This window comes from Agelaius phoeniceus, chromosome 2, assembly GCF_051311805.1.
Source record: "Agelaius phoeniceus isolate bAgePho1 chromosome 2, bAgePho1.hap1, whole genome shotgun sequence".
NCBI classification, from domain to species: domain Eukaryota; kingdom Metazoa; phylum Chordata; class Aves; order Passeriformes; family Icteridae; genus Agelaius; species Agelaius phoeniceus.
In genome coordinates, this window is record NC_135266.1 from 16,783,669 (window position 1) to 16,811,552 (window position 27,884).

Sequence of the window (27,884 nt, forward strand, 5' to 3'; positions counted from 1 at the left end):
TAGGAGTACCTCACTGGTGGTCTATCTAGTTACACTCATACAGATAAAAGTAGTCTTTATTCCCCACTAGGACATGCTCCAAACCTTTGCAGATGAGCTGTGGTTTGTACTGCCCAGGCTGCAGTTTTGGACCCACAAAACCAGGGGGTCCTAGAGCACAACCAACCTTCACCATGTACAAGCAGCTCCAAAGCACTGCACTGCTGGTTCATGACTCAGAATTTACCTGCCATGGTCAGTACAGAAAACAGAGCCAGGCATATGAGGGTGCCTGGTCCCACCAGAGCCCACACCCACACAGCATGGGAGGACACAAGAATTCACTGATCATCTGCCACAGTCATTACCACTCAAGGATTTTTAACTACTGCATTTAAATATAGCTAATTCTGATAAATCAAGATTGTTTCCCTCACTTGCCAGTTTGATAATTTCATCTTCATGTTTATTCACATTAGTAAGTATTGATTTCCTTTGGAATGCAAAACGTTTTCTTGCAGTAAGTGAGGGTGAGGTCTGCTTGGCAAAGTTTTTGTTACACTAAAAACTTCTGAAGTTTGGGTATTGTAATACTTAACATATTTTCATTGCATCCAGAAAAAAAAGGGATTCTGTGCAAGAGCACAGAAGAAAAAAATACCTAAAAAGTGCAACCACCACTTAGCTAAGAAAATGGCATTAGGCAAAGACTAATTTAAATGCTTTTCATTTGAGTTATCCTTTATCCCATCTATTAACATCCCGATTCCTCCTGTGTTTGTAATATTGCACAACAGCAACACTTCACAAATACTACATTGCTTCTTCACTCTACAAGGGCCAGAGCAACCTCTGCACAGCTAGTAGGACTCTCCCTATTTTTGGCTAACTGTTACACATACTTCTGGGATGGGAAAGCTACAACAAAAATTCAGCCCATCAGAATAACTTATCTAAACTTTGAAGATCTCATTTAGAGTCATACAACAACTTCTTTTGCAGATACTTGTACAGGACAGTGGAATTATTTCCAAGGCTTTAAGAAAGTTCTATCACTACTGAAGTTATAGCCACATCCATGGTAACTTATGACTATGTGAAAAAGGGAAATATTTGCTTAAGGGGTGGCTCAAAGACACTCATCTTCCTTCCCCTTTGATGCTCTTCTGTGGACACTCAGTGAGTTTAGGGTGATGTTGCTCCAGAAATACTGCAGCCAGAAGAAACCAATGATAACCAAAGCAGCAGACATGCCTCACAGAAATAAGCCTTGAAAAAAGACTGTGGGCAGAAACACCTTTATCACCCCATTCATGAACCACTGAGACAGATATGTGCCCAAAGCTGAGCTTATTCATATAATCCCCAGGGCAATTTTTGTATTCAGAAGCTCTTAAATTTGAGGGCAAAATTTGTTGCCTACCACAGAAAGCACAACTTTGTAACAGCACTGTCACTGTGGAGTTTGTGTGGATTCATTCATCCCCAAAGGAGAAAAATGTCTCTTCCTCCAGCCATGTCCATACTCACCCCAGACCCCCTGCCATGAGCTGAAGCCCCATTGAACTACAGCTCTTTTCCAGCCTTTCAGCTGTCATCATGGCCAGCCATGCTCATGGGGGCTCAAATAATCAGGTAATTAATCCTCCATTAACATGAGACCAGGGAGACCTGGGGCTAGCTGCCCATCAGATACATACCTCAGCAGTACCTAACATAGCCAGTGCCTACATAACACTGGTTTTAATATTACAGTTGGTGATGACCAGAGTTTCATTCTGCATTTCATACTAGCAATCTTCCACTTGGACTAGATGATCATGGTAGGAGGCTCCTACCAATTGAAAATATTCTATTCTATTCTATTCTATTCTATTCTATTCTATTCTTTCTATTTTTTAATTTCTATTATTATTTCTACCAACATGACAAACATTGCTAATTTTATGCCTGAGCTTCAAATTCATGGTATCTCCCAGTCTGCCAAGTCACTGCATGCAGAACCTTTGCAGTTCTGTGTTGGGAGGTCATGAACCAATACAAGCCACTGTATTGTGCATATGAGGCAGTGACTGTCCAGCTGTGTTATCTGGGGTCATTTCCCACTCTTAAACTGTGAAAGTTCTTCAGTTTTTAATGCAACAAAATGACCTCTGTTTTTATAGAGTACATTATAGTGGCAAGGGAGCTGCAGTCATGCTCACAGAGCTGCATTTTAGCAGTCAGTCTACTCTTTGCACCTCCATATTCTTCAAAAAGTACATGATGCTGATAAATGGTAGCCATGTCTTTGGCTGGCACAGTTTTACTGGTTAAACATCACATTCTTTTCAGAGCTTTGTCCCAATATCTTTGCACAAGCAGAAATGAATTGTGAAGAAAATCAGCTTCAGTATATTCATTCAGACTTGTTATGGGGAACACAAGCTTTTAGATTCAGACCACATGAAAGGAATTTTAAAGTGTGGGGCACTACAGCTTATACTCTTAGCTTCATTGACTGCAATTTCCTCCTCTTGAGCTTCCCCACTTGACTTACAGAGTAAATATGTCTTCCCAGGAAGTATAAATTCCCACTCAGCAAAGCTAAATCCTTTTCATGGGGTCCCAAGCTCTTCAGGGTTGCTTTGTTTGCCAAATCCTATTCTGATAGCCCACAGACCACAATTCATAATATAAATAAAGTTTATTGCATCTCTTGGAGGTACCACCAACTGCACAGGGCCTCTGTTTAAACAGCTGCCAGAAGATAAAGCCAGGGCTCTGCCTGACTCCAAAAAAGTTTCCAATAATCCCATGGAGACTTCACTGTGATGCTGGCACCAGAAACAGCCTGGGATTCACAAGCTGACTAGGTCATGTAATCACCTTCCTGCAGAGAGGATCAGAGACTGCAACAAGGCCAGCTCAGGGCGGGATGACTGGTTTGGAAAACAAGCAAGGCTCACTGAAAGGATCGGGGCAGGGAAGATGGATTCCTGAAAAGTTGCCAGTAAGAGTAGGTGTTGTGAAGAGGCACCATAAAAAATGCAGAGGAAAAGCTGCATGAATTGTAGAAAGTAGAAACCCAGTGCAAATTCAGAGCATGTGACTAGAGTAAACCAGACTGACACATCAGCCAGCCTTTGAGTAAGCTAAACACTTTCTGCTAAATTTATGCAGTTGAGTACAACTTACAGGTTTTTTTTTTTTCCCTTTAATTTTACCTCATATGAATAGACACCTGGCACTGCCAAAGCAGAAAGGAGCAGTCATATGTTGAGACAGAACAACTAAAGACAAAAGGTTTTATCAAATTTGGGAGAACCCCTTTCCTCTCAGGTATTTGCTGGACTTCTCTAACATTGAAAGAGTGAAAAATTATGAAAAGCAGGTTTAGGATACAAGCCAGGACAATCCTGGACTGATCCAAAGAACCAGTACTGAGCCTTCCATACATGCCAGAACTGGAGATCCTGAGGCACATTTCCAAGATGAACACCTTTTCCCCACTAGACCCAGGCTAGTGATACCAATCCAGTGACTGACCTCTGCTCTGATAAGTCTTGATGCTTACAGAAAATCACAAGATTTGGATTGGACTGTAACCTTGGAGTTTTGGAGTTGTCTGAGATTGGCATCACATGTCCATGCACATCATGGAAGGAAAAAGAAAGCACATTACTGTTTGTGCAGGTTGAATTTGACGAGATTATCATTTAAGCACACCTTGTGTTTAAAAGGCTATTCAAGGTATTGCAGTAATTTTTCTCATATTACAGCTACAGCATCTCCTACGTACTCTGCCTTCCCAAAATGCTCATTAACCCTCACATCTGCTCTTCCTGCCATTCAACCTACCCTAGTGCAAGGGCAGTCACTTTCTTACAGATCATGAAAGAACATCTTGAGAATAAAATTCAGTCACCAAAACCTGAGAGGAATTCAGTTCAGCAGGAATTCAGTCCAGACCACCAAACCTTGGTTTTTTACATTGTTATATGACACAGTCACTGTTTCACAGTTAATTGAAAAAAGTGTACAGTCACTGAACTTTTCTGATCTGTAGTAAAAATGCAACCATGAACTACAATTAAGTTCCTAAACCACTGATGGACAGGTTAGAATAATTATTGCAGGCTCAACTCAGCATTTGTAGTAAGACATTGAAAGTAAAAGGAGCTGAGACAGGGGCTGGGACGAATAAAGTGCAAGGGAAAATGGATCCTTCCCTTAGCAGCCTCCCTTACCCTGGCTGTATTTGAAGCAGGCAGTCTGGAGCAGGGGTGTAGCAAGGTGGTCACACAAACCCTACACTGGCCTTGCTGCTGGCCAGTTGCACAGCAGAAACCCTGGGATAAGGAGGGGGATATCAGCTGTTCAGGCTGTCAGGAGCACAGCAGGTGAAGCTCTCCAAGGTCTGTGAGTGCTACCACAGCACAGGCAGTGAATAATACCTCGTCAGCAGGCCACACTATTGAATAGCAATAACTTTCCATAATAACTAATTAATGTCACATACAGACCAGACACTTAGAGAAAGTGCTGTAGCTCTTCCTTCATCAAATTGCAGGGCTGAGGTCGAGCTTTACTCATCTGCTGGATTGGTAGAAGATACCTGCATGAGAGCCAGAACCTTCCCTTTGGCAGCTGTGGGCTCAATCAAGCTGTTTGGCACCTCCCCCAGCTCTGAGGTGCCATCACTTCTGTGGCCATCCTGCCTGCACAGCAAACTCCAGTGTACTTGGATATCCCCCACCTATCCCTGACACGTCCTCCAGCTCTCACTCCCCCCAGTGACGACCCAGCCCTGCCAAAGGAGGCTCCCAGCAGCCCCCATCTTGGGCAGGGCCCACACCTCCCAGGACAGCACTGCCTGGACCACAAAGATTCCTTGGCAATCCCGAGACCCTAGGGAACCTCAGGAAAAGTTTATTTTGGCAGGCTCAGTAGTGTGGGCATGGTCAGCACTCTATCCCCTCACTTTCCCTGTGTACGAACAGGGGGACACATCTGTGACACTCCATGTTGAGCATGTTGCCTTTTCATTCATAAAAGGCAGCCTTGTATCTTTAATCACTTTGCCAGATAATAGCAAAGAAACAGTTGATTGTCTGTGTTATCAGACACTCTTGGAAAAGTCTAGATAAGGATGCTGAACAACCTGGTCTTATTAGAATTCCACATGCAAACGCTTCCCCATAATCCAGAGTCATCTGTATCCCGGCAACCCTTTAAATTTCATTCTCACTGAATTGCCAGATCTTTATCAAAATATAATTACAGTCTTAATTTGGATGATAAATTTTGATTGCTTGTGCTGTGCCAAAAAAAAAAATTGTCAGGTACACAAAAAAATGAGGTGCAACTGTGAGATGTGAATCTGCATATTCTGACATTGGTGTATCACCTTTCTGCTTATCAAAAGTTTGGCTCTGATAGCTAGCAATGAGGTTATGTAGGGATAAATAGGCAGGGACATGCAAAGACAGTTTTCTGATGCCATCAAATGAAATTTGCACTAAAAACAGAGAAGAATTTGAAATCTGCAGTTGCTTCTGAAGATTATCACTATTATGAGGATTATATACTATTATCATTATGAGGTAAATTATGTGCAGCACTGCTGTGCAAAGTGGAAGAAAACACTGGCTCTTCCTGAAACGGGAAAAGATTGTGCAGAACTCACCTTTTGTCCCAGTGCCTTGCCCCCCTCCTTCAATTACTGGCAGAAAACAACACACTGATTTATAGTTACACCCAGATTATGTGGACAGTTGCAAATATTTTTCCAAAACAAGTAGCCTAAAAAAAGTATTCCAGAGGAATATAACCACTGCCTACTCTACCAAGAGAGCCCAAAGGAGAGGAAATGGCCCTGCTAGCAAGACATGGAGGTTACCTAGTTTCTGACTTACAGAGTATTGCAGTCCAAACCCACTTCAGTTTCAGCCTGTTGAAATGCCATGGGGGAAACATAATTACTCAGATGACAATGGCATAAATGCAATTAGACGTTTGACCTTAGTGTTTCTTGGTCACATGCACAGAGTTGAACTAATTGCTAAATTTGGGGCTGGGAAGTTCTCCTTTTCCACAAACACACACTGAGTTATTTTCACTTTTTCTGCATTCCTGAGAAGGATTCTTTCATAGGACAGATGTGATTTCATCCCTTGAAAAATATTTCCTTGCCTCCTGTGGGGGCTTTGGGTACCCAGCCTTGGTCCTCTTCCTTATCACCGTTGCATGCACCATAAAATACCTCTCTGACACACCTGGGAGCTTGAGTTCATTCTCATGGAGGGTATGTTGTCCTCCCCTGAGAAGACCATGCAAGATGAGAACAACTGGAACAGTAAGTGAATTCCACCACACAAGCATGCAGAAGGGTCACAGTGTAGGCTGGAAGTCACATTGGGTCACAGTTACAGTATGAAAAACGTGCTGCTACCTTGTGAGCAGTGGTCAGCTACATCACTCAGGTGAGGTCTGTTCCCCTAGTGCTCCACAGCCCCAGCACTCTCAAGAGACCACTCCAAACCAAATGTGATTTTGTCCAGAGCCTGATGCAAGCAAACACAGTTGCCAACTAATGGTAAAATTCAAAGCTCACTGAAGTCCAGAAAGATACTGCAACCTCTGCAGTCACGTCTGTGCCCTGGGTCCCATCCATTCCCTAACAATCATGTCCATCACTGACACATCAGTAATGCTTTTGCTGACAGTAGCAGTACAAGGTTTTACAGCTGAGTGGTCTGAGGCATTGAACCATTCTCATCCCTTTGGTGGTAGGAGCTCAGTGGGGCTAATACTGCAGTAGAAATGGAGGGCAGGAAGGAACCATGTGAGAATTGTCTGGTCTGTGACTTTTCCAACCCTAAAACAAAGCTAAAATTAACAGCAAATGAGGTACCCACCTCCTGACACAGAAAATGTTTCCTATCGTGAATTTTGACTGACATGTGACCAAACCTGTCCTAAAAATGCCAAAATGCAAAGCCAAGTGTAATTCCACTACTCTAAAGTAGACTAAGTATTTTTAGTTCATCCCAATTTTATTATTCTTAAAAAGCCTAAAAGAAGGGCATCCTACAAGCTCCATAGGAGCCTGTCCCAGTGCTTTATTCCTCTTTGTGCTTGGAAAGGTCTTGCTAACCTTCCCCTGCTGCAAAGTCAGCTGGCTCCTAAGGGGGAAGGCTGCAGAAGCGGGCATGCTGGCTGCAGTCACATGCAGCTCCCCTCTTCTTTGGATATCAGACTCCATCTCTAGTGCCATAAATTTGCAACTTCTCACCTCAGAATGACTGAGCTGAGACTAAAATGCCAGAATTAGTGCCCTGGCCCAAAATCCAGAACTAGTTTTTGTACCAGGCAGTGAGGGACGTGGGAATGCGTAAGCCCCCAAAGGAGGATGATGAATCGCTGCTTATTCCAGATACACAGTTCTTTGCTCTCTTAAAAAAAAAAGAATTTATTTCCTTCTGGTGAAGGGTGCCATGCTAAAATCACAGGAAAACCAAGTTGCCTATCCACAGCAGCAGATTCAGCCTAGCACTAGGGAGATGGAAACGTGCCATGGTGACTAGTTCAGTTCAGCCTGTTAACCATTCCCTCCACCTGCCAGGCACACTGCCCCCCACGTAAGCACTGTTAGTGAAGGCAAGCATACATCTGGATGAAAACCAAGCTGAGAGGAACATGCCATTTTTAAAGCCTGGCTTTTGTCTCTGAGTTACATGTTCCAACACCAGGCTAATGTTGAGAGGACTGGCAGGAGAGGTTACCAGGTTTCCTCTGCACTGTGGCATGTTGCAGGGGGAGGAGTCCAAAATGGCCCCTGTGATGGCTGCCGGCATCTTCATAGTAGCTGCTAAAAGAGAGGCTTATTCCTTATTCCTGAGGCTACTCTTCAGTAAGAGCTTTCTCTAGGGCAGCAATGGATTCCTCAAGCCTTCAGCCACAGCAGGAACTTCCTGAAGGAACATTTTATTCAGAAGGAATCACAATGTTCCTATTTCTTTCCTGCCTCTTTCATTCTTGAGCCCAGATCTCCCATCTTTAAGCTCACAGTTGTCATGAGAGACTACAGCAGGAGGTCTGTGGCAATCACATGAACATCCCAAGTTCCTAGTAAGCAAAACTGCAATCTGGCTTCCTCAGCTGTCTTGACTGTTCTTCTGGGTGAAAAGACAAGCAAGTCTCACCACTGGGAAATGGAATCCCAGAGAGGAATGTGACAAGACTTCCATAGGCAAATGGACTTTTGGCATTACACTCTTTGCCTTTGGACCCAGCATCATTACAACAATCACAAACCCAAACTGTACTGGTGATACCAGCAGCTGAATACTTAGAAATATAAACTGGGGATGCTTTTCACTGCCTGCCATTTGGGCTGAGATACTTTACCCTTGAGGGACCTGTCTTGACAAACTTATCTAAAAATGGCTTTACTGCTTCTGCTGATTCCAGGAACCAGAGACAAATAACCCTCTGTCACAGCACAGCCTGGCATCCCACTGATTTCTATGGAAGACAGCAACAGGGCAAATGCAGTGGAGGGAGCAGCACACAAGCGGTTAATGCATGCCATGAAGAATTATACATACATATACTGTCAAACATAGCCAGAATCTTTTATGTTGACATTTTCCATTCAGTGCCACTAGAATTAAAATGCTCATAATAAAAACCTGCCAATCAAAAGCATAGAAATTATCACCCAAGCAAAATTCATTTCTGTCTAGATAGTTGACCAGAAGTCTTTCTGCCTCCTGCAAGCAACATTAATGCCATCCATTGCAACAACAAATGCCAGTCAAGTCCCTTTCTTTCCACCTGTGATTTTAAAAGTACATTTCCTGTGCAGACTGCTGTGTGCTTGGCAACCTCTGCATCTCCCCTCCTGATGATAGCAGAAACGCTGCATGCTAAACTCTACTGTAATGACATGGATTCCCACATCACTGAAAAATTCTCAAACTACCCAGGAAAAACTTCAAATAACCTGCAAGGTATTTAAAAAACCAGAGGCAACAGCAAAAGTCAAACCCTCAAAACATACAGAGAGCGAGAGAGAGAGAGAGAGAGAAAGAGAGAGAGAGAGAGAAAATAAATGCCCACTGCTTGATCCAAAATAACAGAACAGTTCTGCATAGGAAAGAAAATTCATTACCATTGTGGGAACCCTCAGTCATTTAGAGTCTCCAGTCAAGGCTGAGAGCCATTCTGAGACTGCAGGTTTTTCCTTTAACTTCACTCCCCAGCTCTGCGAGGAACCAGTTAAAAATGACATCACTGCTCATACTACCCTCCTCCCCCTCCCCATTCACTTGCTAAAAAAGCTGAGGCTGCTCCTCTCCCCCTGCATTGGCTCCAGATTTGGTCCTCACTGCTCTTCCACAAGTTCCTGGTCTGCAGTTGACTGTGCATCGGTGTCAGTGCGGGACGGAGGATGCGTCTCTGCGCTTTTCCAGGGTCCCTGCTGGCACCCACTTGAGAAATAAAATAGCCTTGCCATTAAGAAATCAGAAGAGGTCTAACCTTGCGATGTATAATGCATTACACAACCAGCTCCGTTTACAGAAGGCAGACAGTCTTACTCTTTGAAGTGGAAGGGAGAGAGAGACCCTCCAAGGGGCTCTGCCTTTCACCTCATCTTCCTTAGAGGAGAGGACTTTCTCTGTGGTCTGCTGCATCCTCCTTGCTTGCATTAGGACTGCAATCTCTCTTTTTTTTCCTTTTTTATTTCCCTCCTACTGAGTGTGACATCATCAGAGACCAACTCTACTTCTGTAATAAAAAAGAATCCCAAGCAGAGCTACTTGGGACGAGGTCATCTGGAGGACCCAGGTGATTCTGGCTCCTGAGCAAATGTCACTTCTTACAAAAATACTTTGCTCTTGCACACTGTCATCGGGATTTAATAACCCTGCGCTTGCTGCAGACCAGGAGACCCAGCTGCAGGGCTGAGAACAGTCTCGCTTCTATCCCTGCAAGCTCCCCTGGCATCACCAGCGAGCAGAGCAGGTAGCTCCGGAGCGCTCCCCTGGTACGCATCATTCACCTCTCAGCTCCTTTGCTCCCCGCGGTCTACTGGGGAGGATGCTGCAGCAAAATCCCTCGGCCAGCACTCCCGTCTGCTACACAGCAGCCAGGCTGCGAGCCCCCAGCGCACACGCTCCCAATACTCCTCGGCTCTGCTCAGCCTTTCTTAAAAGCATCCCTGAGGGGGCCTTTGGGAAACACGGTCAGCCCTGGCTGGCGGCTGCAGGAGCCAGCAGCTCCCGGCCAGCCGCAGAGCAGAGCGGGGCCTCTCGGTTGCCAAGGGCAATTTCCCCGTACCTGCATTTCCTCTCCCGGCAGAGCGCAGGGCAGCGAGCCGAGCCTGCCCAGCCCCGGCGGGTACCAGGGGGGCCGGGATGAGCCCCTCGGCTGCCGCTGGCAGGGATGGCGGCTCCCGGGATGCGCAGCCTTCCTTCCCGGCGCGCTGCTCCCATGCTGGCAGCGGCAGCCACGGCGGTGCCAGGAGCCCGTGTGCACATGCATATGTATAACACACGCCTCCGTGTACCTGCTGTACAGACACAGCAGGGCTACATGCAGATATAAACACAGACTTGAGTTCTGGATCTGTCCCCGCTTCCAGCAAAGCTGCAGACGTATCAGATACTGCACAAGTAAAAGGGCCGATGGGATAAGTAATTAAAAGATGTGCAGATGTGGCACTTAGGGACATGGTTTAGAGGTGGACCTGGCAGTGTTAGGTTAATGGCTGAACTCCATGATTGTAGAGGTCTTTTCCAACTGAAATGATTCTGTGATCTTATGATACAACTGCATTAGCAAATGTGCTCTGACTGCTTTTTGTGCCACCTGCCTACACAGCCTGCACAGAAGCACAGCCCTCGCTGCAGTGCTGATTGCAGGTATCTGACACAGGGCTGCACAAGCATCACAAAACTTATGCAAACCTCCTCTAAAAGAGGTAGTGGTATGTCACACACATCATGTAATAGTACTGCTTTGTAAGCTAGAAATGTCTCACATGGAGGGGACTGGAAAGGTCTTTCTACAATGAAACCCCCATCAGCCCTCTGAATTAGGAACATGCTGGTGCATCAGATCCCAGAGGAAATCTGTGCTAGAGACAGGGAGTCAGTGGGAAGTTGAAGGAAGTCAGTAAAAACCCTGCCTTCAGAGTTTATTCATAACTCCCTCCCCATTCTTTTTTAGACCTGTGCTTTTCATGTGAGCTGGTAACACCTTCTTATCAAACACCAGAGCCTTTCTGAATGAGCCAGAATTAAAAACCTGACATCTCCTGTCACCTGGGACAGAGCAACATTACACACTCATGAGAGGCAGGATTTCCACTACAGAGTGTCCCACTCCATCTTCCAGCAAATATCTCTGCAGGTCCTCTTCTCCACATCACAGCCCAACCAGACTGCACTCATCCTCTCCAGACATGCAGCAGGAAGAGGTCTCTGGCACAGGCAGAGTGAGCCAAGACTGAGGAGCAATGACTGTGGTGCATAGGGATGTGGGACCATCTCAAAAGCTCTGCCAGTGTGAACATCCAGATGAACACAAAAGACCATGTCCTCTGCCATCACTCATCATTCAGTTTTCTATCTGCTCTGGCAGGGATATCACAGTCTTTAGCAAAGGGGGATCCTACATACACGTAGCAGCATCAATAACATCTTTGGAGAAACATCGATTATACATCATATACTAGATCAAAAGACAAAGAATTAAGTGTGCCAATTCACCACATTCATATTTCATTTCTAAATGAAGTAAGTGTTTAACACATTTTCTTAAGGAAAAAATCTGAACCTGCTGTTGCCTGTCCCCTGCATCCAATCCCCATAATTTTTGAGTTCCCTCCCAAATTTGCTAGAATAATTTGATTATGTTCTATATATTTATATACCTACAAATTTAAGATGAACAAAGTAATTTAAGAAACAAATCAGTGCCACTCCCATTTAGGACAGGCAGGTAAAATTTTCACTGGGAATCTACTGGCTGACTGTCCCTGTGCCAGTGGTGGTCCCCTTGCTGTGGGAAAGGGAAGAGTATCCTCTGGATTTTCTGAAAAGGCAAAAAGAGAGTGAAGTACAAGCCTACAAATACTCATGAAGTTCTTACTTCTTCATTTTCTTTGGTTAATGTTACAATTTATTTAGTGTTTTTGTTTTCTCTTCCTAAATCTGCTTCTTATGGGTCAGGACTTTGGAGCTCAAATGCCTATGGACTTTATTTCCTGATGAAATCTTTGAACACAGCCTTCTCATTTTACTTTGGTTCTCCTAAGCAATGGCATTGTTTTAATCTACAGACATTTTAATCTACCACCTTGGCAGACTGCTGGCTGGTTATAACAGCTCCCAGACCCGCTAAGTTCCACGCTCATTCGTGGTTCTGAGATGTTTTTGCAGGAAAGCAAACAAACTCATTCCTGTAAGAAAGAACAGGCAAACAAAGTGTGGGATTGGGTAGTGGAAAGATCCCAACAGAAATAAATTAGGGTTGGAACTTTATACAGAGCTCTCAGAACTCTCAAAGAGGCAGAAATCCTTTTAGTCAGAAGAAACAGAAGCTTGCCCACCTCTCCCATCATTCCCCCTCCTATTATACTGATATTAACTAACTGTTTTACTTGGTAATGCAGATTGCTTCCAGTTTTTGGGTGACTGAGTTGAAGATCAGTGCTCAAATAAATGATCCTCAAGTAGCACTACTGCCCTAATATAAGTATTTCAGTGTACCTTGGGGTACCTCCAAAGCAAATGGGGCAGAATATGTTCCATATTATACGAATTCTCCACTTGCCTTAGCAAATGCACCTTGTTTGGGAATTCCACTATCTTCTTTCCTGTAGTTATATGTCTCCCACAAGCACAGTTTAACAAATGCATTTTATCATATAAATGGGTGTTTCCCATTTTAAGAATCCTTCAGAGGTAATCTGAGAGTCCTGGACTAGTTTCCTGCTCTGACCAGTCTTTAAATGCAATTGAGTCTGGTATCAGACACGAAGGAGTCAGATGAATGTCACACATCTATTTCCTCTGCTATTTTTAACAGCACAGAGCGTACTAAAAGGAAGAACGGAAAGTCCTCCTCTTTAATGATGTCCCTGAAATTTTTGAAAAAATCCAAATTTCAATACTCTTCCATTTCAACCCAAACTGTTACAAAGTAAATCAAGGTCACGGCTGTCTGTCACTTTCCCAAATTACTCTTGAGTAAAGACAGCCCTCAGCCAAATAATATCAGTCTAAATAGGAACTCAGCCTCTTCTGTTTCATTATCCCAGAGAGGTTTCAATTTCAAAGCTGACTTGGACCACATAAAAGGTAGCTTTTAAGCAGGAGCAGTATGAATATTTCTGCCTCCCCTCTATTTTACCTTCTCAAGGAAAGAAAGAAGAAAATAAGAGCCAGTACCAGTTCTGGTGACCTGACACAAGAGAACACAGTGATATTCCTTTGACAGGAAACCTCAGTGCCATTATTTCATCATCTGTCTTCCTTCCTGCTCTGCTTGGCTGCATGGACCCTAAAATCAGGCTGCTCCAGCCTGCTGCTCCCATTTCAGAGGAGCTGGCAATCGTTTGGCAGGGGCATTGCCAAGCACCCGACCATTTGGCAACAATAGGTGACAACTGAATCAACCCTTCAGATCCTTACTGGTGTTACCCTTCTTTTTTATAAGGTGCAGCTGGAGCAGGTCCATGAAGATGGTCAGAGGACTGAAGCGCCTCTCCTATGAGGACAGACTGAGACATTTGGGGTTGTTCAGCCTGGAGAAGAAAGGGAAGGCTCCAGGGAGATATTGTAGCTGCCTTTCAGTGCCTATAAAAAAGCTGGAGAGAGACTTTTTCCAAGGGCACGTAGGGACAGGACAAGGAATGGCTTTAGGCTGAAAGAGGGTGGGTTCAAATTAGAATACTGTGAGGGTGGTGAGCCACTGGGACAGGTTGCCCAGAGAAGCTGGGTGGTGGACGCTTCATACTTTGAATGTTCAAGGCCAGGTTGAATGTGTCTTTGAGCAACCTGGTCTAGAGAAAGTTGTCCCTGCCCATGGGAGGGGAGTTGGAGCGACACAATCTTTAGGGTCCATTCCAGCCTAGGCCATCCTTTTATTCTGTGATGATTCTATGGAATGTGAGAAATGGAGACAAAAAGGAGGAAGAGAAAAGAAATGTAACACCTCAACTGCCATGGTATTTGTGTGCCAGCTGCAAAACAAGAATTGCAGAACAGGATCCTCTCATTGACCCTTCTTTTGCCCAACAGCATCACTCAATTTGTCTGAAGTCTTTGCTTAGCCCCAGGTGACAGTGCTGGGGCTCTTAGAAGAGCTGAGCCCTGAGTTACACAAGCTTTATATTGTAACTGTATTATGTTTATTGTTTTTCACTAGTGTTTCCAGCCTTCCTGATCCTTTTTCATGAGATTTTATCTTGTTTATTTCAGAAGAACTACTGACTGCGTCATAAATATTGATGTTTTATTTAATGTATTTTGCTTTTAGCCTGGCAAGTCTATATTTCTGCTTGCCAGGGCTCTGCATTTCAAACAGCTAAAGACAGTTGTTATAATACAGACTAATAACTGCTTGAAACGACCGCAAGGTTTTTTAACACAAATAGAATACAAGTCACATTCAAGTAACCCACTGCCTAAAATAGTAACCATGTCATTGTCCCAGCACAACTGGTATCTGAAAAGCCTGCAAACCATCCAGCAAGAACTGCCCTATTCTGACCTGTTAAAACAGAGCAGAACTGCAATAATCCCATTGTATTTAATGCACATTTTACAGCAAGCTCTACCCACAGGACCAAATAACAAGCTAGGGAACTATCACTCTGTACTGACTGCATTGGCACAAATCATTATTACTTATCTAATAATTACTATCACTTCGTGGAAAATAGTTGAGGAGTGTAATTTTCACTGCTTTACTTTCAATGCTGCCTTCTCACTTTGATATTGAGTTAAACCCTGAAGATACATCTGCTGAATTTTACTGACAAATTACATTCATCATCTATGTGCCTGTCTTGTCAAGCATCTGAGATGTAATACATATTAAAATACTACACATGAATTTCCTGTTAGAACACTTAGCACATACTGTGCTTGATCTCCAAACCCCAAACCAACGCATTTAGTGACCCCCTGGGAGCAGCCAAGCTTCAGGATTAATGACCTCTATAAGCAGTGGCCACAAATACAAGAATCCAATGGGTATTATCCCCAAGTGAGCTTGCCATCTGCTGCCTCAGGAGAACCACCCCAATTCCTTTCAAAGCACACACAGTGTTTGAGACAATTGTGGAAATTCTATGTTTGTTCTTCCATATTCATGTGCTTCATCCATCAGCTATGAAGGAATAGATTATCATTTGTCCTGTGAGTGCAGTGCTGTATTCATGCTCTGAGCAGAAAAACACAGCACATGGTGGCAGGGCTGAGCCATCCATCTGGAGCTCCTGGCTCTGCTGGAGAGGGTGGCCAAGGAGGTGGCAGCAGGAGCAAGGATGGACATGGCTGTGGCAAAGGCAGGGAGAAATTAACCTAGAAAGGATATGCGCAACCCTGTATTTCTCAGTCTTACTGCACTTGGCTGTGTGTCTCTGAAAGTTGTCTGCTACTGAAATTTCCCTTCAAAATGGGACCTGAAGAAAGCACCTGAACATGTGCCATCTCTTCTTAAAAGCTTTGACCATCTTCTGCTTTTAGCTAAAAAATAGCTTATAAACTCAAGTGTCTGCTCTTGCCTGCATGACAGTGTAATGGGAGAACAATTGTATTTTATCTCTGTCCTCATTGCTGCTGTGGGAAAGAGAGGGATGTGCATAATCAAATGGGAGTGAGAGATGTACTGATCCCACATGCTGTCTGTCAGCCACAAACAGCTCAGAGAAGGGAGGAAAGGCAGAAAACCTTGAGACTTCATCTCCTGGATATAAATGGCCATTTATTTTAGAGATGAGTAGTCTTCATAGGAAGGGAGTCTGTAGTGGTCACTTCCAGCTGGAAAATAGTGAAATCCTATCCCAAGATTCCCACTTGCATCCCAGTGAGGCCAAGGCTGTGAATGGCCCAAATATCTTCTATATGTCAAACATTTAAATGGATGCTAAAAATGCTTAGTCTGAAAGACAGGAGCCTATTTGGGCAGGCTGGTGGCTGAGGTAGATGTGTGCAACAGCAGTGACAGAGCTGCAGTGAGCAGTGATAGTAATCCTCTTTGTGGATCAATCTTCAAAAACCCAAAAAAAAAAAAAAATTGCAGAGAGCTATGCGACACCATGACAACATGCAAGGCAATGTCATTGTACAACTATTTTCCCAGAGTTTCACAGACAGCCCCGAATTTTGTGAAAATATTGACAAGCCAAGGGAAAATCCCAAATGCCATTTAATTTTGACAGATGGAAAAAATAATGCCTTGTACAAAGCATGGTAGCTTGATGGTCTGCTTTGTCCCTTTTTATCAAGGACCAGCTCCCAGAGGCAGAAGCCTGGATAAAGCACATGTCAAATACAAGGAATGAGAACAGCAGAGAAATTTTATGATTAAATATGTACAAGGGAGAGTGGAAATGGGGGGAGGGAAGGATGTAGATGCAGTATATGAAGTAAATGGTGCAGAAGAGACAGACACGGCAATACAGAACTGCCTGATGTGAAACTGAAACCCAGGCTGTCAGAGAGGCATGACCTACCTCATTTACTCACCACAGTCTACTATTGGAAGTCATCCCAGCAATTTATCTCAATTCCTTACTCAACCACTTAGTTATTTGATAGGAAAATACTTTTTTCTGCTAGTATGTATTAAACCTACCTAAACTCCTATTCATACTAAATCTGGGACTAATTTTAATAAAGCCCCTCCTTGTTTGTTGCACTCTTCTTGAAAAAATGTTGTGAAACAGCTACACAGATAGTATTATCTCACAGAGACCTAGTGTCATTTCAGTTGGTACTGACAATTGTGGACATCTAAACAGACTGAAGTTGGTTAGATAAATGTGGTTGGGCATTGCTGTTGGTAAATGAGGAGTGCTGCAGTCTGCCTACTGGCTCTTCTGTTTCTACACTTCCTCAATTGCAAACACCCTTGTGTGCAGCCCTTTGGATGACTGAACATAGCCCAGTTCATGTCCTGGGGTGAAGCCCCACAGAGCCAAAGCCATCCTTGGCATGCTGCTCCAGCTGCCTTGCTACACCTACTGTGCAAGGTTATTGCATGAGGCAGGAACACAAGGTACCATGGAAGGGAATTAGAAAAGGTAAAATAATTTCTCTTTGACAGGATTTAAAATCTGCTTCCCCGGCCCTTTGAAATATGCTTCTCACCAAAGCTCTCTGTTCAAACAAAACGAGTGCGCTGTGCAGTGGATTGGTCACAGGCGTCTTTGTTCTGCACCCACAAAAAATTGGAAGTGACACTTTACTTCCATTGCAGACCAAACATCAAGCAGAATCGTGTCCCCACTTATAGTTTATTTAAAGCCATAGATGGCTTTTTGGGAATCAAAGAGAAAGGGGTGTAGGAGGGGGATGCTACGCAGGGGAAGACTGGGAACAAACCAGTACAGTTTCTTTGACTGCTTCATGTTTGCTTTTTAAATTGCTGCAATGTAATGTGGTAATGAAGTTACCTAAAGCATGAGACACTGAGTAGTGGGCTATGAAGCTTTTTCAGTTTGTTAGTACTTACAGCTCTCTGCAGTACCTGTCACAAAGGTAAGGGATTAGACTGGTGTAAATCAGTGCTGTTCCATGAAGAGCAGCCACAGTGGGAAGCCAGGCTAAAGGCTCAGAGGGCTTCACAAGCTGAGAGTACAAAGCACCATTAGGATACAAAGCACACTGTCAGCATCTGAGCTCTGGGACAGGATGTTTGGAAAGGGCACATAGAATTTTTTATCATGACTTGGACTCTTTTTCAAAGGAATCCCATTTAAGCCAGAAACAGGGCTCTGTGCACAGTCAGGTCCTCCAGAGCCAGCAGCTCACCTCTTCCCAGATCAGTACATCTGTGTTACAAGCAGCTGGATGCCCCAGCCCTCTCTGTGCTCTCTGTAACTGGGTTTCAAGTTTACAAGTATCACAAATGAGTTCATTTCCCCTCATTAACTCTCACAAGTAGTTGCTGCTCCTCTGAACTCTGTGTTTCTCTGCCCCCAAATCCCTCAGGAGTCTCTGGGGCTGAAAGAGCCCTTCTAGATAAGAGAGGTTTCGGACGGCTGCCCAAACAAGACAAACGAAGGGGGCCTCATTAGACTGGACACAGCACTCACAGAATGGATGGGGAGTAGGATTAAATCAGCAGAGAAACTTATAAAGCAGAAATCTGAGCAGCCTCATTTTTTTCAGATAATTGTTTTCAGCAGGTTTCTTACCCGATACAAATCTCACCCAAAGCAGTATGACAAACTATTGAGCTCATGCTTCCCAATTCAGTTTATTCCTCTCTATCCATTCCAGGCCTCTCATTTTCTTACTTTTCTCAGCAACCCACTAATTTCTCAAAATGACAGCTGAGATCCCAGGCTGTCCTGACTGTCAGCTATTGCTCCAAATATGCAGCATGGAAATGTTTCAGACCCCAGAAAGCCCCACACCAAACAGCCAGTTTGAAAACCTTACTGCACCCACTGCATGCCAGAGGAATTTCTGGACTGTCTTATTGACACTTCCATCAAGTCTTGTGCCACACATGAGGCTGCTTTCATAAACTCCACCTCCCCATGGGGTTTTATTTCCATCTGGGGTGTCTCTTAGTCTTGTTCTGTCTCATATGGTTTTCCTGCCGAAGGCTTTAATGGACTTTTTCTCAAAAAGCAGAACAACCCAAAGCAGCCACACAGTTAGAGTAAGACTCAGCAAAGGGACATTAAACCAGCATGTGCATTTCTCTCCAAAACCCAGCACTGAAGACATAATGGCATTGAAAGCTGAAATAAAAATAAAGAAAGCATAATAAAGGTAGGCGAAAAGACTTTCTTTCCCTGTACATGACGTACACTGCGGAGAAATGTTTGTTACCCTCTGCAAAACTTCCTTTTATGACCCTTGGCTTGTCAAATTATTCAAAAATGAGGAAAACAGAAAATAAATCCAACTGAACCCACTATGTGAATATGTTCATTCTTGAGACAGGGCACATTCCAGTCATCAAAATGCTGGATAGCCTGTGAAGAGGTCTGGGCTTGGGTCCCAGTTATCACAGAGGCTTTATATATGATCTTGAGCAAACCACTTACAGTGGGATTCAGTTGCTTAAGCAAAGGTGTCCAGTGCCATTTGAGATGCCCTAGGGTACACAACATGTCTGTACAGGGCTGGCTGGTTGACACAAAATAGAACCCTGGTATAGCAGCTGGACACCAAGAAGGATTTAGACACCTGTAATGCATCCTGTACTGCTTTTTGAGTGTCTGCTACAGATACTTCATGTAGTTTCCCAAGCCTAGCAGCTTCTAAGCTGAAGCACCCATTACCCAACTCTCCTGAATGCTCCAGCCAGGCTCTGAGAGAGAGCCTCCAGACTGTCCAAAACACTCAGCAAAGCTGGGGTGTCTGTTCCTGGGTGCATTTATGGAGTTGAGAATATCCCCTCCCAAAATAACAAGCCCTCATTCCTTCAGCAGTTTTCCAAAGCCAGCAAGGCGCATGTGTGTGTGTGCCACCAGCCCACCAGCCATTGCATGTTGGGCATCACTGCCTTTTCTTTACGTGGCCAGCACCTGCTATCATCTTCTCCAGCCATGGGCTGGCTCTTTGACTGTGTATGCTTCAGGACAATCACATTTCAAAATTCATCACCCAAGCCCAAACTGCTGCTGAGTCTGTCAGAGACAGAAAACTTTGGCAGCTGGGGTTGCTGGTGGCCAGAGGCCATTCCCAGTGAGTAAAACACAGACAGGGCATGGGCTCTTACAGTGATTTACTGAGCACTCAAGACATAAATCACAGTTTCTTCCTGACTACTTGTGGATATAATTATGTAAGAAGGGAAATAAAGCATTTCCACAGTCTTCCTTTCTCCCAGTTTGCAAAAACATTTATTTCCTCCATCTTATCAATGTCTGACATTTGCAGTTGTACTACTGAGAAATTGCAGTTGGGTTTTGGAGTCCATCCCAAAGCCAGGGTGACTTCTGCACACCCCTCCATTTCTGTGTTTCTGCCTTACCATGAGATACATGCACATGGACACCATGTTCTTTTCTGAAAGCTTTGCAGGGGTAAAGAACAAACACTCAGGGCATGCATAGCTACCTCCTTCCAGGTCTGATGCTGGGACTGCCCATGCTTCAGCCTCAGGTTTGGGCTATCCTGTACATCCCACTTTAAGTAAGTGGAAGCTCTCCCAAAGTAGGGGCTGTAAGAGGCACCCAAAGGCCAGGCTCGAGGTTTTTTCACAGGGAAGAAAATGACTCTGTTCCTCATTTAATGCTCATTTATGGAAGTGAGCACAGATCTACCAGGGGCAACACTGAGAGCATTTCTAGCACTCACTGGCTGAGATGCCTCAAGCCCCCCTCACCAGGACAGGCACCTGTATTCCTGTTCTGCACCCAGCATTAAAAAGCTCCAGAGGACATTGTGTAGGGGATGAGGAAAGTGCCCTAAAGCCCCAAGGAGTAAGAGGACTGAAGCTGGGGCTCCTCCAGCACAAGGAGAGCTGTGAACTGGAGATCTTCCTCCATGCTGCCCTATTTCTTGGACACCAGCAGAGCAAAGTGGTGTCCCATGGCATGTCCTGCCATGCCCTGCCAGGAGCTGCACAGGCAGCACAACTCCTGCCCTGCTACCCTGACTGCATTAATACAAAACCCACCGTACACCAGCCGCTACTACCTCTCTGCTATCCAGCAACAACCAGAATAATTGGCAACAGCAGAGTAAAGTATCAAATTGACTGTGTTTTTGAGGGACTTCATAAGAGGCCAACAAAAGCAAGGACGTTCAAAGCTCTCAGCTAAGCATAGCGAGAGGTCTCAGTGGAGCGTCAGATGACGAGAAACAGATTTGCTGCATTACACAGTCATGTCAAAGGGCTGTGCCAGAGCTTCAGCTGACAGCAGCCCTGAATTGCCTTGCACTCCATGGCTCGAGCCAGACAGAGGCCTGCAGACTTGTGTTTCATATTGTGCCCATCTTCTTTCTAAATTTCATTGATCAAAGTCTGATAGCTCTCTCACATATTTTATCCTACTCCAGATGGACTCCACCACTTTTGCCATGGGGATGGCTTTAGTACAACTGCTGGAGGAATCAGGCATCTCTTATGATTAAGGGATGGTCCACAGATCAAATTGCATCAATTAACATAAATATACATTATGAAATGGTAGGTAGTCATGGTACAAACCCTTCATGTTTAAGTGGGATGCAGTTCTTCCTTGGTTTGGAGCAAACTGATTTCAAAGGCCTTTTTTAATATGGGGAATTTGACAAGCACATGCTATTTCTTTGTGATAATTTTGTGTAGATTCTCTATTTCATAGGAAAAGTAGATTTATTGAAGAACCACCATTTTCTAAAATCCCTACTTGTTCTGGAAGACAGTTCACAACAGCAGGTACTCTGGAGGAGCTATTGTCAGAGACTGCCTGTATTTGCTATGCACCAGTTCTACATCCTCAGGAGGACCAAACCTATCCCATTCCTGCTGAACCCAGAATGAGCTGCTAAAGAAAAATAGCCTGGTCTGTCTGTCCCAGGGTCTGCATCCCTTTAATTTAATGGTTTTATAATTACACATTTATTTAGTCGAGAATATATTTTTTACATACACACAGACTTAGAATTGAGCTTGGCTGAACCAGAAAAAGTCCCTGTTATACAAAACAAAAACAGCTTCACAGACTGTTCTAGTTAAGGGCACACCCACAATGGGCTTGTAATAACTTAGCAAGTAATATCTGCAGAGATACTTCAGTGTGTGCACTACCAAACAAATACACACCCACAGGGTAAGCAGTGACATCTGTAACTCAAGGAATTAATGCACATTAAATTTTATCTGCATAGCAGTAAGAACCTTGCTGTGCAAGTGACCATGCTCTGGAACAGATTGCCCAGAGAGGGTGTGGAGTCTCCCTCACTGGAGATATTAAAAAGCTGCTGGACACAATCCTGTGCCATGTGCTCTGGGATAACTCTGCTTGAGCAGGGAGGTTGGACCAGATGAGCTACTGTGGTCCCTTCCAGCCTTACCCTTCTGTGATTCTGTCACAGACAGTAAAAGAGGGAAGTTTTAAGCAGAAGTAAGTGGAGACCACTAAACACAGAAATGGGGGGAGGTAGCTTTGCTGATAGTGGGAAACCTAGTAATTTATCATAACTAGATGGTATCTCAGTCTGCCCAAATCCCATTTTCCACTGGTCTAGGAGAGTGAGATGTATTTAAGTTGTATAAACCAGGTCTGTGGAGCCCCTGGATATTGCTAGCAGGTGTTGCACACCATTACACAACAGAGCAGGGAGATTGCTCTCACAACACAAACCTGTTAACAACAGCAGCAACATCTGGAACAGGACATTGCTTTTTTCAGTCACAGGATGTCATTACGTCTGCAGAAATTGTGCCATACTGCCAAATTTTTGAAGACATAACTAGAAAGTACTTCTTTGCTTTCAATTCTTATTAAATAGGGGACCCAAATATTTGGGAGAGGGAGGAATGGGATAATTCCTGTGAAGAAGGCACCCACAAAGCTTGATGAATTTTATAAGGTGTCATTTGCACAAACACAGCACTTGGTTTCATGAGCCCATTAAGAAGCAGTTCTGTGTGGATTTCAGTGAAATGTTGCAGAGTGCCACTGGGAGGTGTCACTATAAAGCAATAGCGTCAGGCCAAAGGAAGGAGCTGTGCTGAACACAGCAGAAGGCACATGCCTGATTTTCAGGGGGACTTGAAAATAAGGGACATGTGTGTGCTGGGGATTAAATCTAGATGCCTGACTTTTTTGTCACTGGGTGCCATCCACAGACAGTGTTTTAAAGTGACCAACCCTGGCCAGAGAGTTCAGGGATATCTGTCACTGACCTCCCCTTTAATCTGTCAGCCTTTGCTGTAACACAGCCTCACATGCTGCACACACACCAGCCCCCAAAGGCTTACACATTAGCGTAATCTTTACCAGGCATCATTAGATTTGACACTAACAAGGTTTAACAAAACCAAACCTTATCTTACCAACCCTTCAAGTCATTGAGAAAAGTGCTGAAAGAGCTAACTGCAAAGCTAAACACATCAAGCTTCACCCTGACACTTACACTCTAACCCTCTCTTCTACTATCTCCCTGCCTCTGAGCATTTAGTTGGATCTCCCTTATTAAACTGATCATGCATCTGATGCAAAAAAAGTTTGACTGAATCTGCATTTTGCCCTGGGTCTTATTCCTTTATTTATTTAATTTGGTGTTTCATTTGGAGGAAAAAAATTCCTGTCAAGTCTGCATTTTTTTTTCTGCAAGAAGTAGACAAATAGAGCTATTTCTCCCTAGTAGCAGAACCAAACAAATCAGAAAGGGTTTACAGCAGATTTTAACACCAAACCAATTAAGGAATATCACTATTGTCATTTAAAAAAGAAAATGATGGATACCCCTAGCAAAAATACCCAGAAGTGCTATCAGCTACCTCTGAAGGCTGGCTGAATTTCAGATGCTATTACACGAGGACCACTCTCATGTCTCTCCATCACGCCTGAAGCCCTCCTTGGGGGCTGGGTGGTGTTTGGGAAGGGCTCACACCCGCAGCTGATCAGCAGCCCTGGGGAGGAGGCTCAAGGCCAGCACCGAGCCCGGAGCTGCCCAAGCTCCCTGGTGGGGTGCTCCGGGTGCTTCATGGACTCCCCAGTAAAAAAAAAAAAAAGAAAAGAAAAAAAAAATTAAATACTCGAGCAGGTTTGCGCGCTCGCAGAAGACAAACGCTGAGAAGCCTGAGCACTCTGTAAATCGGGTTTGATAAGAAATACGTGTTAGTGGAAGTTTAACGGCATGCCTTGGCTGCGGGAATGGAAAAAAGGAAAGGGAGGAGGCATCTCTAAAACGAGGTGCGACTCTGAGCAGGCCGGCAGAGCTCGGCAGGGTTTGGGGCGAGCATCCTTGCCCCGAGCAGCGCCGGCAGGGAGGAGACGGCGCCGCCTGCCCGGGTGTCCCCGGGCCCGCAGGCCCCGCTGTCCGAGCGGGCCCCGCCGGGGGAGGCCGGGCGCGGGCACAGCCGGCACATGGCCCGGCCCCGGGGCTCCGGCCCAATAATCCCCGCTCGTCCCGAGCCCGGCCCCGCCGTGGTGGGCAGCAGTAATCCCCTTGCCGCCCTCCGTGCCGGGTTAACGCTTTCCTGTCCTGTCCTGGAGCGGCTCCGCTTTCCCGCTTGGTGCTGCTGCTCGAACGGGGAAACATTCCCGCCATGGCTGGGAGAGGGGGAGAAAAAAATGGAGAAAACCCACGGCTGGCAAAATTTGCTAGGAAGGAAGAGGGGGGAAAACACCGAAGATGTGACTAAAACCAGCCATTTCTAGGCTGCAGGCCCCCAGCATCTCCTGCCCAGGCCTGGGACCGTGCCTGCCTGGGCCGCGTTGGGCAGATCCCAGTGACAAACAGGGACAGCCGCTCTCTTGGCCCGTGCAAGGCCACGGCAAGCCCGCAGAGCCTGATCACACCTTGCACTGCTCACAAGCCTTGGTGCTGCCATGCCAGAAGGACAAACTGCAGCAAAGAGAGACAACCAGCCAGTGCCCCTCTGCAACACTTCCCTAGGCTTCCTGAGCACTGTGAGCTGTGTAGTTCCAGCCTCTCCGATCCTGATTGCCGTGTCTGGATGCGATGCTGTGCAGAACTACAAGGAGGTCGAAGTGATTTTCACCTAAGGAGCAGTCCCCACCCCAAACCCACTGGCTGTTCAGTAGTCTGCTCCATCGTGGAATAGCACCTCCAGTGTTGTTATCATTGTGCAGCAGAGAGAGATGGTCTCCAGCAGCATTCCTGCTTTCATTTTCTGTGGGTCTCCATTTCTCCTCTTTAAAGTTTTTTTTTAATTAAAAAAAAAATCCTAACTGCCTCTTTTGGTACACTGCATATTGATAATGGTAACTGGGTTATAAAACACAGAAAAGATGGGAAAACAGGCTTAGGGAGAGATTTCAAAGATTTAAAAATAACAACAGTGATGGTAAACTGAGAAATTTTCTTCTCTGCCTGAGGAACCAGAAAGACTGTGATTAATGCTCGAGCTCCCTGGTCAGGTTACCCACCTCAGTGATTACATGAAGAGCTGAGCGATGCAGCTTGAGTTCAGAAGGTGAGCTGAAGCATAGCAGAGGCTCTTTGATGCATTAAGACAGCCCAAGTCAACAGCAGGTCTGGCTGTAAGGGAGGCAGCAGTCTTGGAGAACGTGACCTACATAGAGGCTTCAGCCTCACAAGCAGCAGTGAGGGAAATCAGCAGCTTATACAGCCATTTCCTAAAAGACTTAAAATTGCACTACTTGCTGGCTGCTCTGTCCCCTCCCTTTGTGTAAGTCCTGGCACCAAGAGGGAGCAGACAGGAAAACATATCAAGAATTTCTACAGTGTTTTATTGAGGTATGACTTATGAATGAGCATTTTCATTAATTAAAAAAATGGACAAAAGGTAAAATAATCCATACATTTATTCAAATCCTGGGCTCTGATCCCAAGTCAATCACAAAGCAGTTACCTTCCCAAAGCCAGCAATTTTTTCTGTAAAAAATAACCTCACAAATGGAAGGAAGAGGTGCTTTAAATTTTATTTTCTCTAGGAAGTAATAATAATTTTTAAAGGGGTGATATACCTCCAGCCCTGTTTTTCCCTTAAAATGACCCCAAGCTGCACAGGAAAAATATTTGCTCTCAGTCCTTGAACAAACCTCAGTGAATTAAGTTTTTGTTGTTAATGGCAAGGCTGCTGTTTATCTGCAGAGAATCAAACCAGATGTGGAAAATAACTGAGGGTTTAGTGGCTCAGCAGCTCGCCCTTCAACCTCAAGGAGGAAGCCCAGTGCCCAAACCTGGTCAAGATTGTAAACAGCCCTAAAGCCATGGAGATGTCCCTGTTTGCCTGCCACAGCCATCCAAGCACAGCTGGTTCCAGTGGGGAGCAGGTGAGAAGTGGGAGCCTGGATTGGCTCCAGAGGCAAAGCTGCGTGCTTTGGTGCCTCTGTGACCTCTGCACGGAAACTTTCACATGGTGCACTCAGCTTTGAGCTTGTGACATTATTGAGGGCTGCTTAAAATTTTTTAAATCTGTCCTTTCTTTGCCACCCCAGAGAAAATCATGTGTTCAAGAGAAAGAAATCACTTGTGAAATCTTTTCTGCCATTGTAAAATTCCCCCAGACTGGGAAGACTCAGTGCTTAGGGAGCACTATCATGGAAAAACGGTGTGTGGGATGGCTCACAGCTGAGATCAGGGTGTGCCCTGCCCCTCACCACCTCCTTCCCCTGGGGATGACCCCTTGGCCAGGCTTCTTTGGGGAATGGGGCTCTCACTGACCAGTGGGGGAAACACCAGTACCCTCAGTAAGATGCACAGCAAGCAATACAGTTCCCAGCTGGCCCCATGTGGCACTTCCAAATTTTAGCTGGAGATGTGTGTCAGAAAAATGTTTGCTTTGTGGCTTTTACATTTGTGTTAAAAGTTCTATCTTCTGCTGTGTCTTTTTGTGGCTCTTTATCTATTAACATGTAATACAGCTCTTCATTTTCTTCATGGGACAGCCAACAGGTACTGATGCTTTAATTTTACTGTTCCTTTATCCTTAAATAATTAGGCCTGTACTAAGAATAAATCATTTCTTGAAAGAAACTGTATGTTTTGAACAAACATCCAACATGCAGAACATGGAGGGTGGTACTTCCATACAGTATTTCTGTGGCTGCTAAGCAGTTTCCACTGAAGTCAGCCTTGCTAGGCTTTCCCATTGCTGAGACAAGGAGTTGTACACATCCCAGAAAGGGACTGATCCTGTCCAAGGAGGCAAAGGCAGCAAAGGCACATTATGCCCATCTGATATGGGCTGTACTGATGGTCTTGCAAAACTGAACAAACACCCTGTTGATCTAGTCTTACTCATCAGAATACACAAGTTGGCATTAAGAAAAAGCAGGTGCGTTGAATGTTGCTGCAACATTGCAAGAAAAGTGTGTGCAGGTGGTATGCAGATTTGCACAGGACTGTCTCTGTGCATGTGGAAGAACTGCTGACTTATAAAATCGGGTTGCCTTTGCAATGCTTCACACAGATCTCCTTCTCTCACCTCCCTGGAGAAATCAGGATGTGAAGAAGCAAAGCTTTCTTCCTTCTTGATGTTTCCTAACTAGGCCAGATCACTTTGGAAGATGGCCAAAAGGTAATTTAATATTCACCGCTGACCTGTTTTATTCCTCTGAGGTTTCAATAAAAAGTTGGGTGAAAGCCTTTCCCTCTGTTTGTCTGTTAGTGCGCCACCGTTGATGCCAATCCCTGAAACAGTCTGCAGTGCACACATAAATGATTTATTCAGAGCTGCTGCTCCATCAACACACTCCTGCAGAAACTTGCTAGCTGCTGCTCAGGTAATATTCACTGGCAATCTCAGCAGCATCAGGAGAAAAAAAAAATTAAAAAATAAACTGCTTCCCTTTTATTTTAACGCCTTTCTTCACATCTCTTCAGAGTCATGAAAGAGATTTGGAAAACAGGTAAGAAATACCAAACTCCCAGCTCTCCTCGAGCTGACTGCGTATCACTGTGCTTCTTAGAGGGGAGATTATGCAGCTGTGTAATCTGCAATGCAAAGCTGAATCCCTCCTGCTAACCATCAGTACCTGTCTGCAGTACAAAGGTGCTGTTCTGGCTACTGGA

At 44.8% G+C, this 27,884-nt stretch overlaps 1 protein-coding gene across 4 annotated transcripts in view; it reads right to left on the reverse strand.

The window, feature by feature from the left end:
• Positions 1–27,884, reverse strand: part of NHS (NHS actin remodeling regulator) — a 247,786-nt gene that overhangs the window by 40,057 nt on the left and 179,845 nt on the right. The window contains exon 1 of one of the 4 annotated variants that reach the window (XM_077172826.1): positions 9,137–9,225. The exons of the other annotated variants lie outside the window; for them this stretch is intronic. Within the exon in view, the coding sequence (XP_077028941.1) occupies positions 9,137–9,158 (22 nt within the window). The 5' untranslated portion in view covers positions 9,159–9,225. Of the gene's footprint in view, positions 1–9,136; positions 9,226–27,884 lie in introns of those variants that run through there. 4 annotated transcript variants of the gene reach the window in all.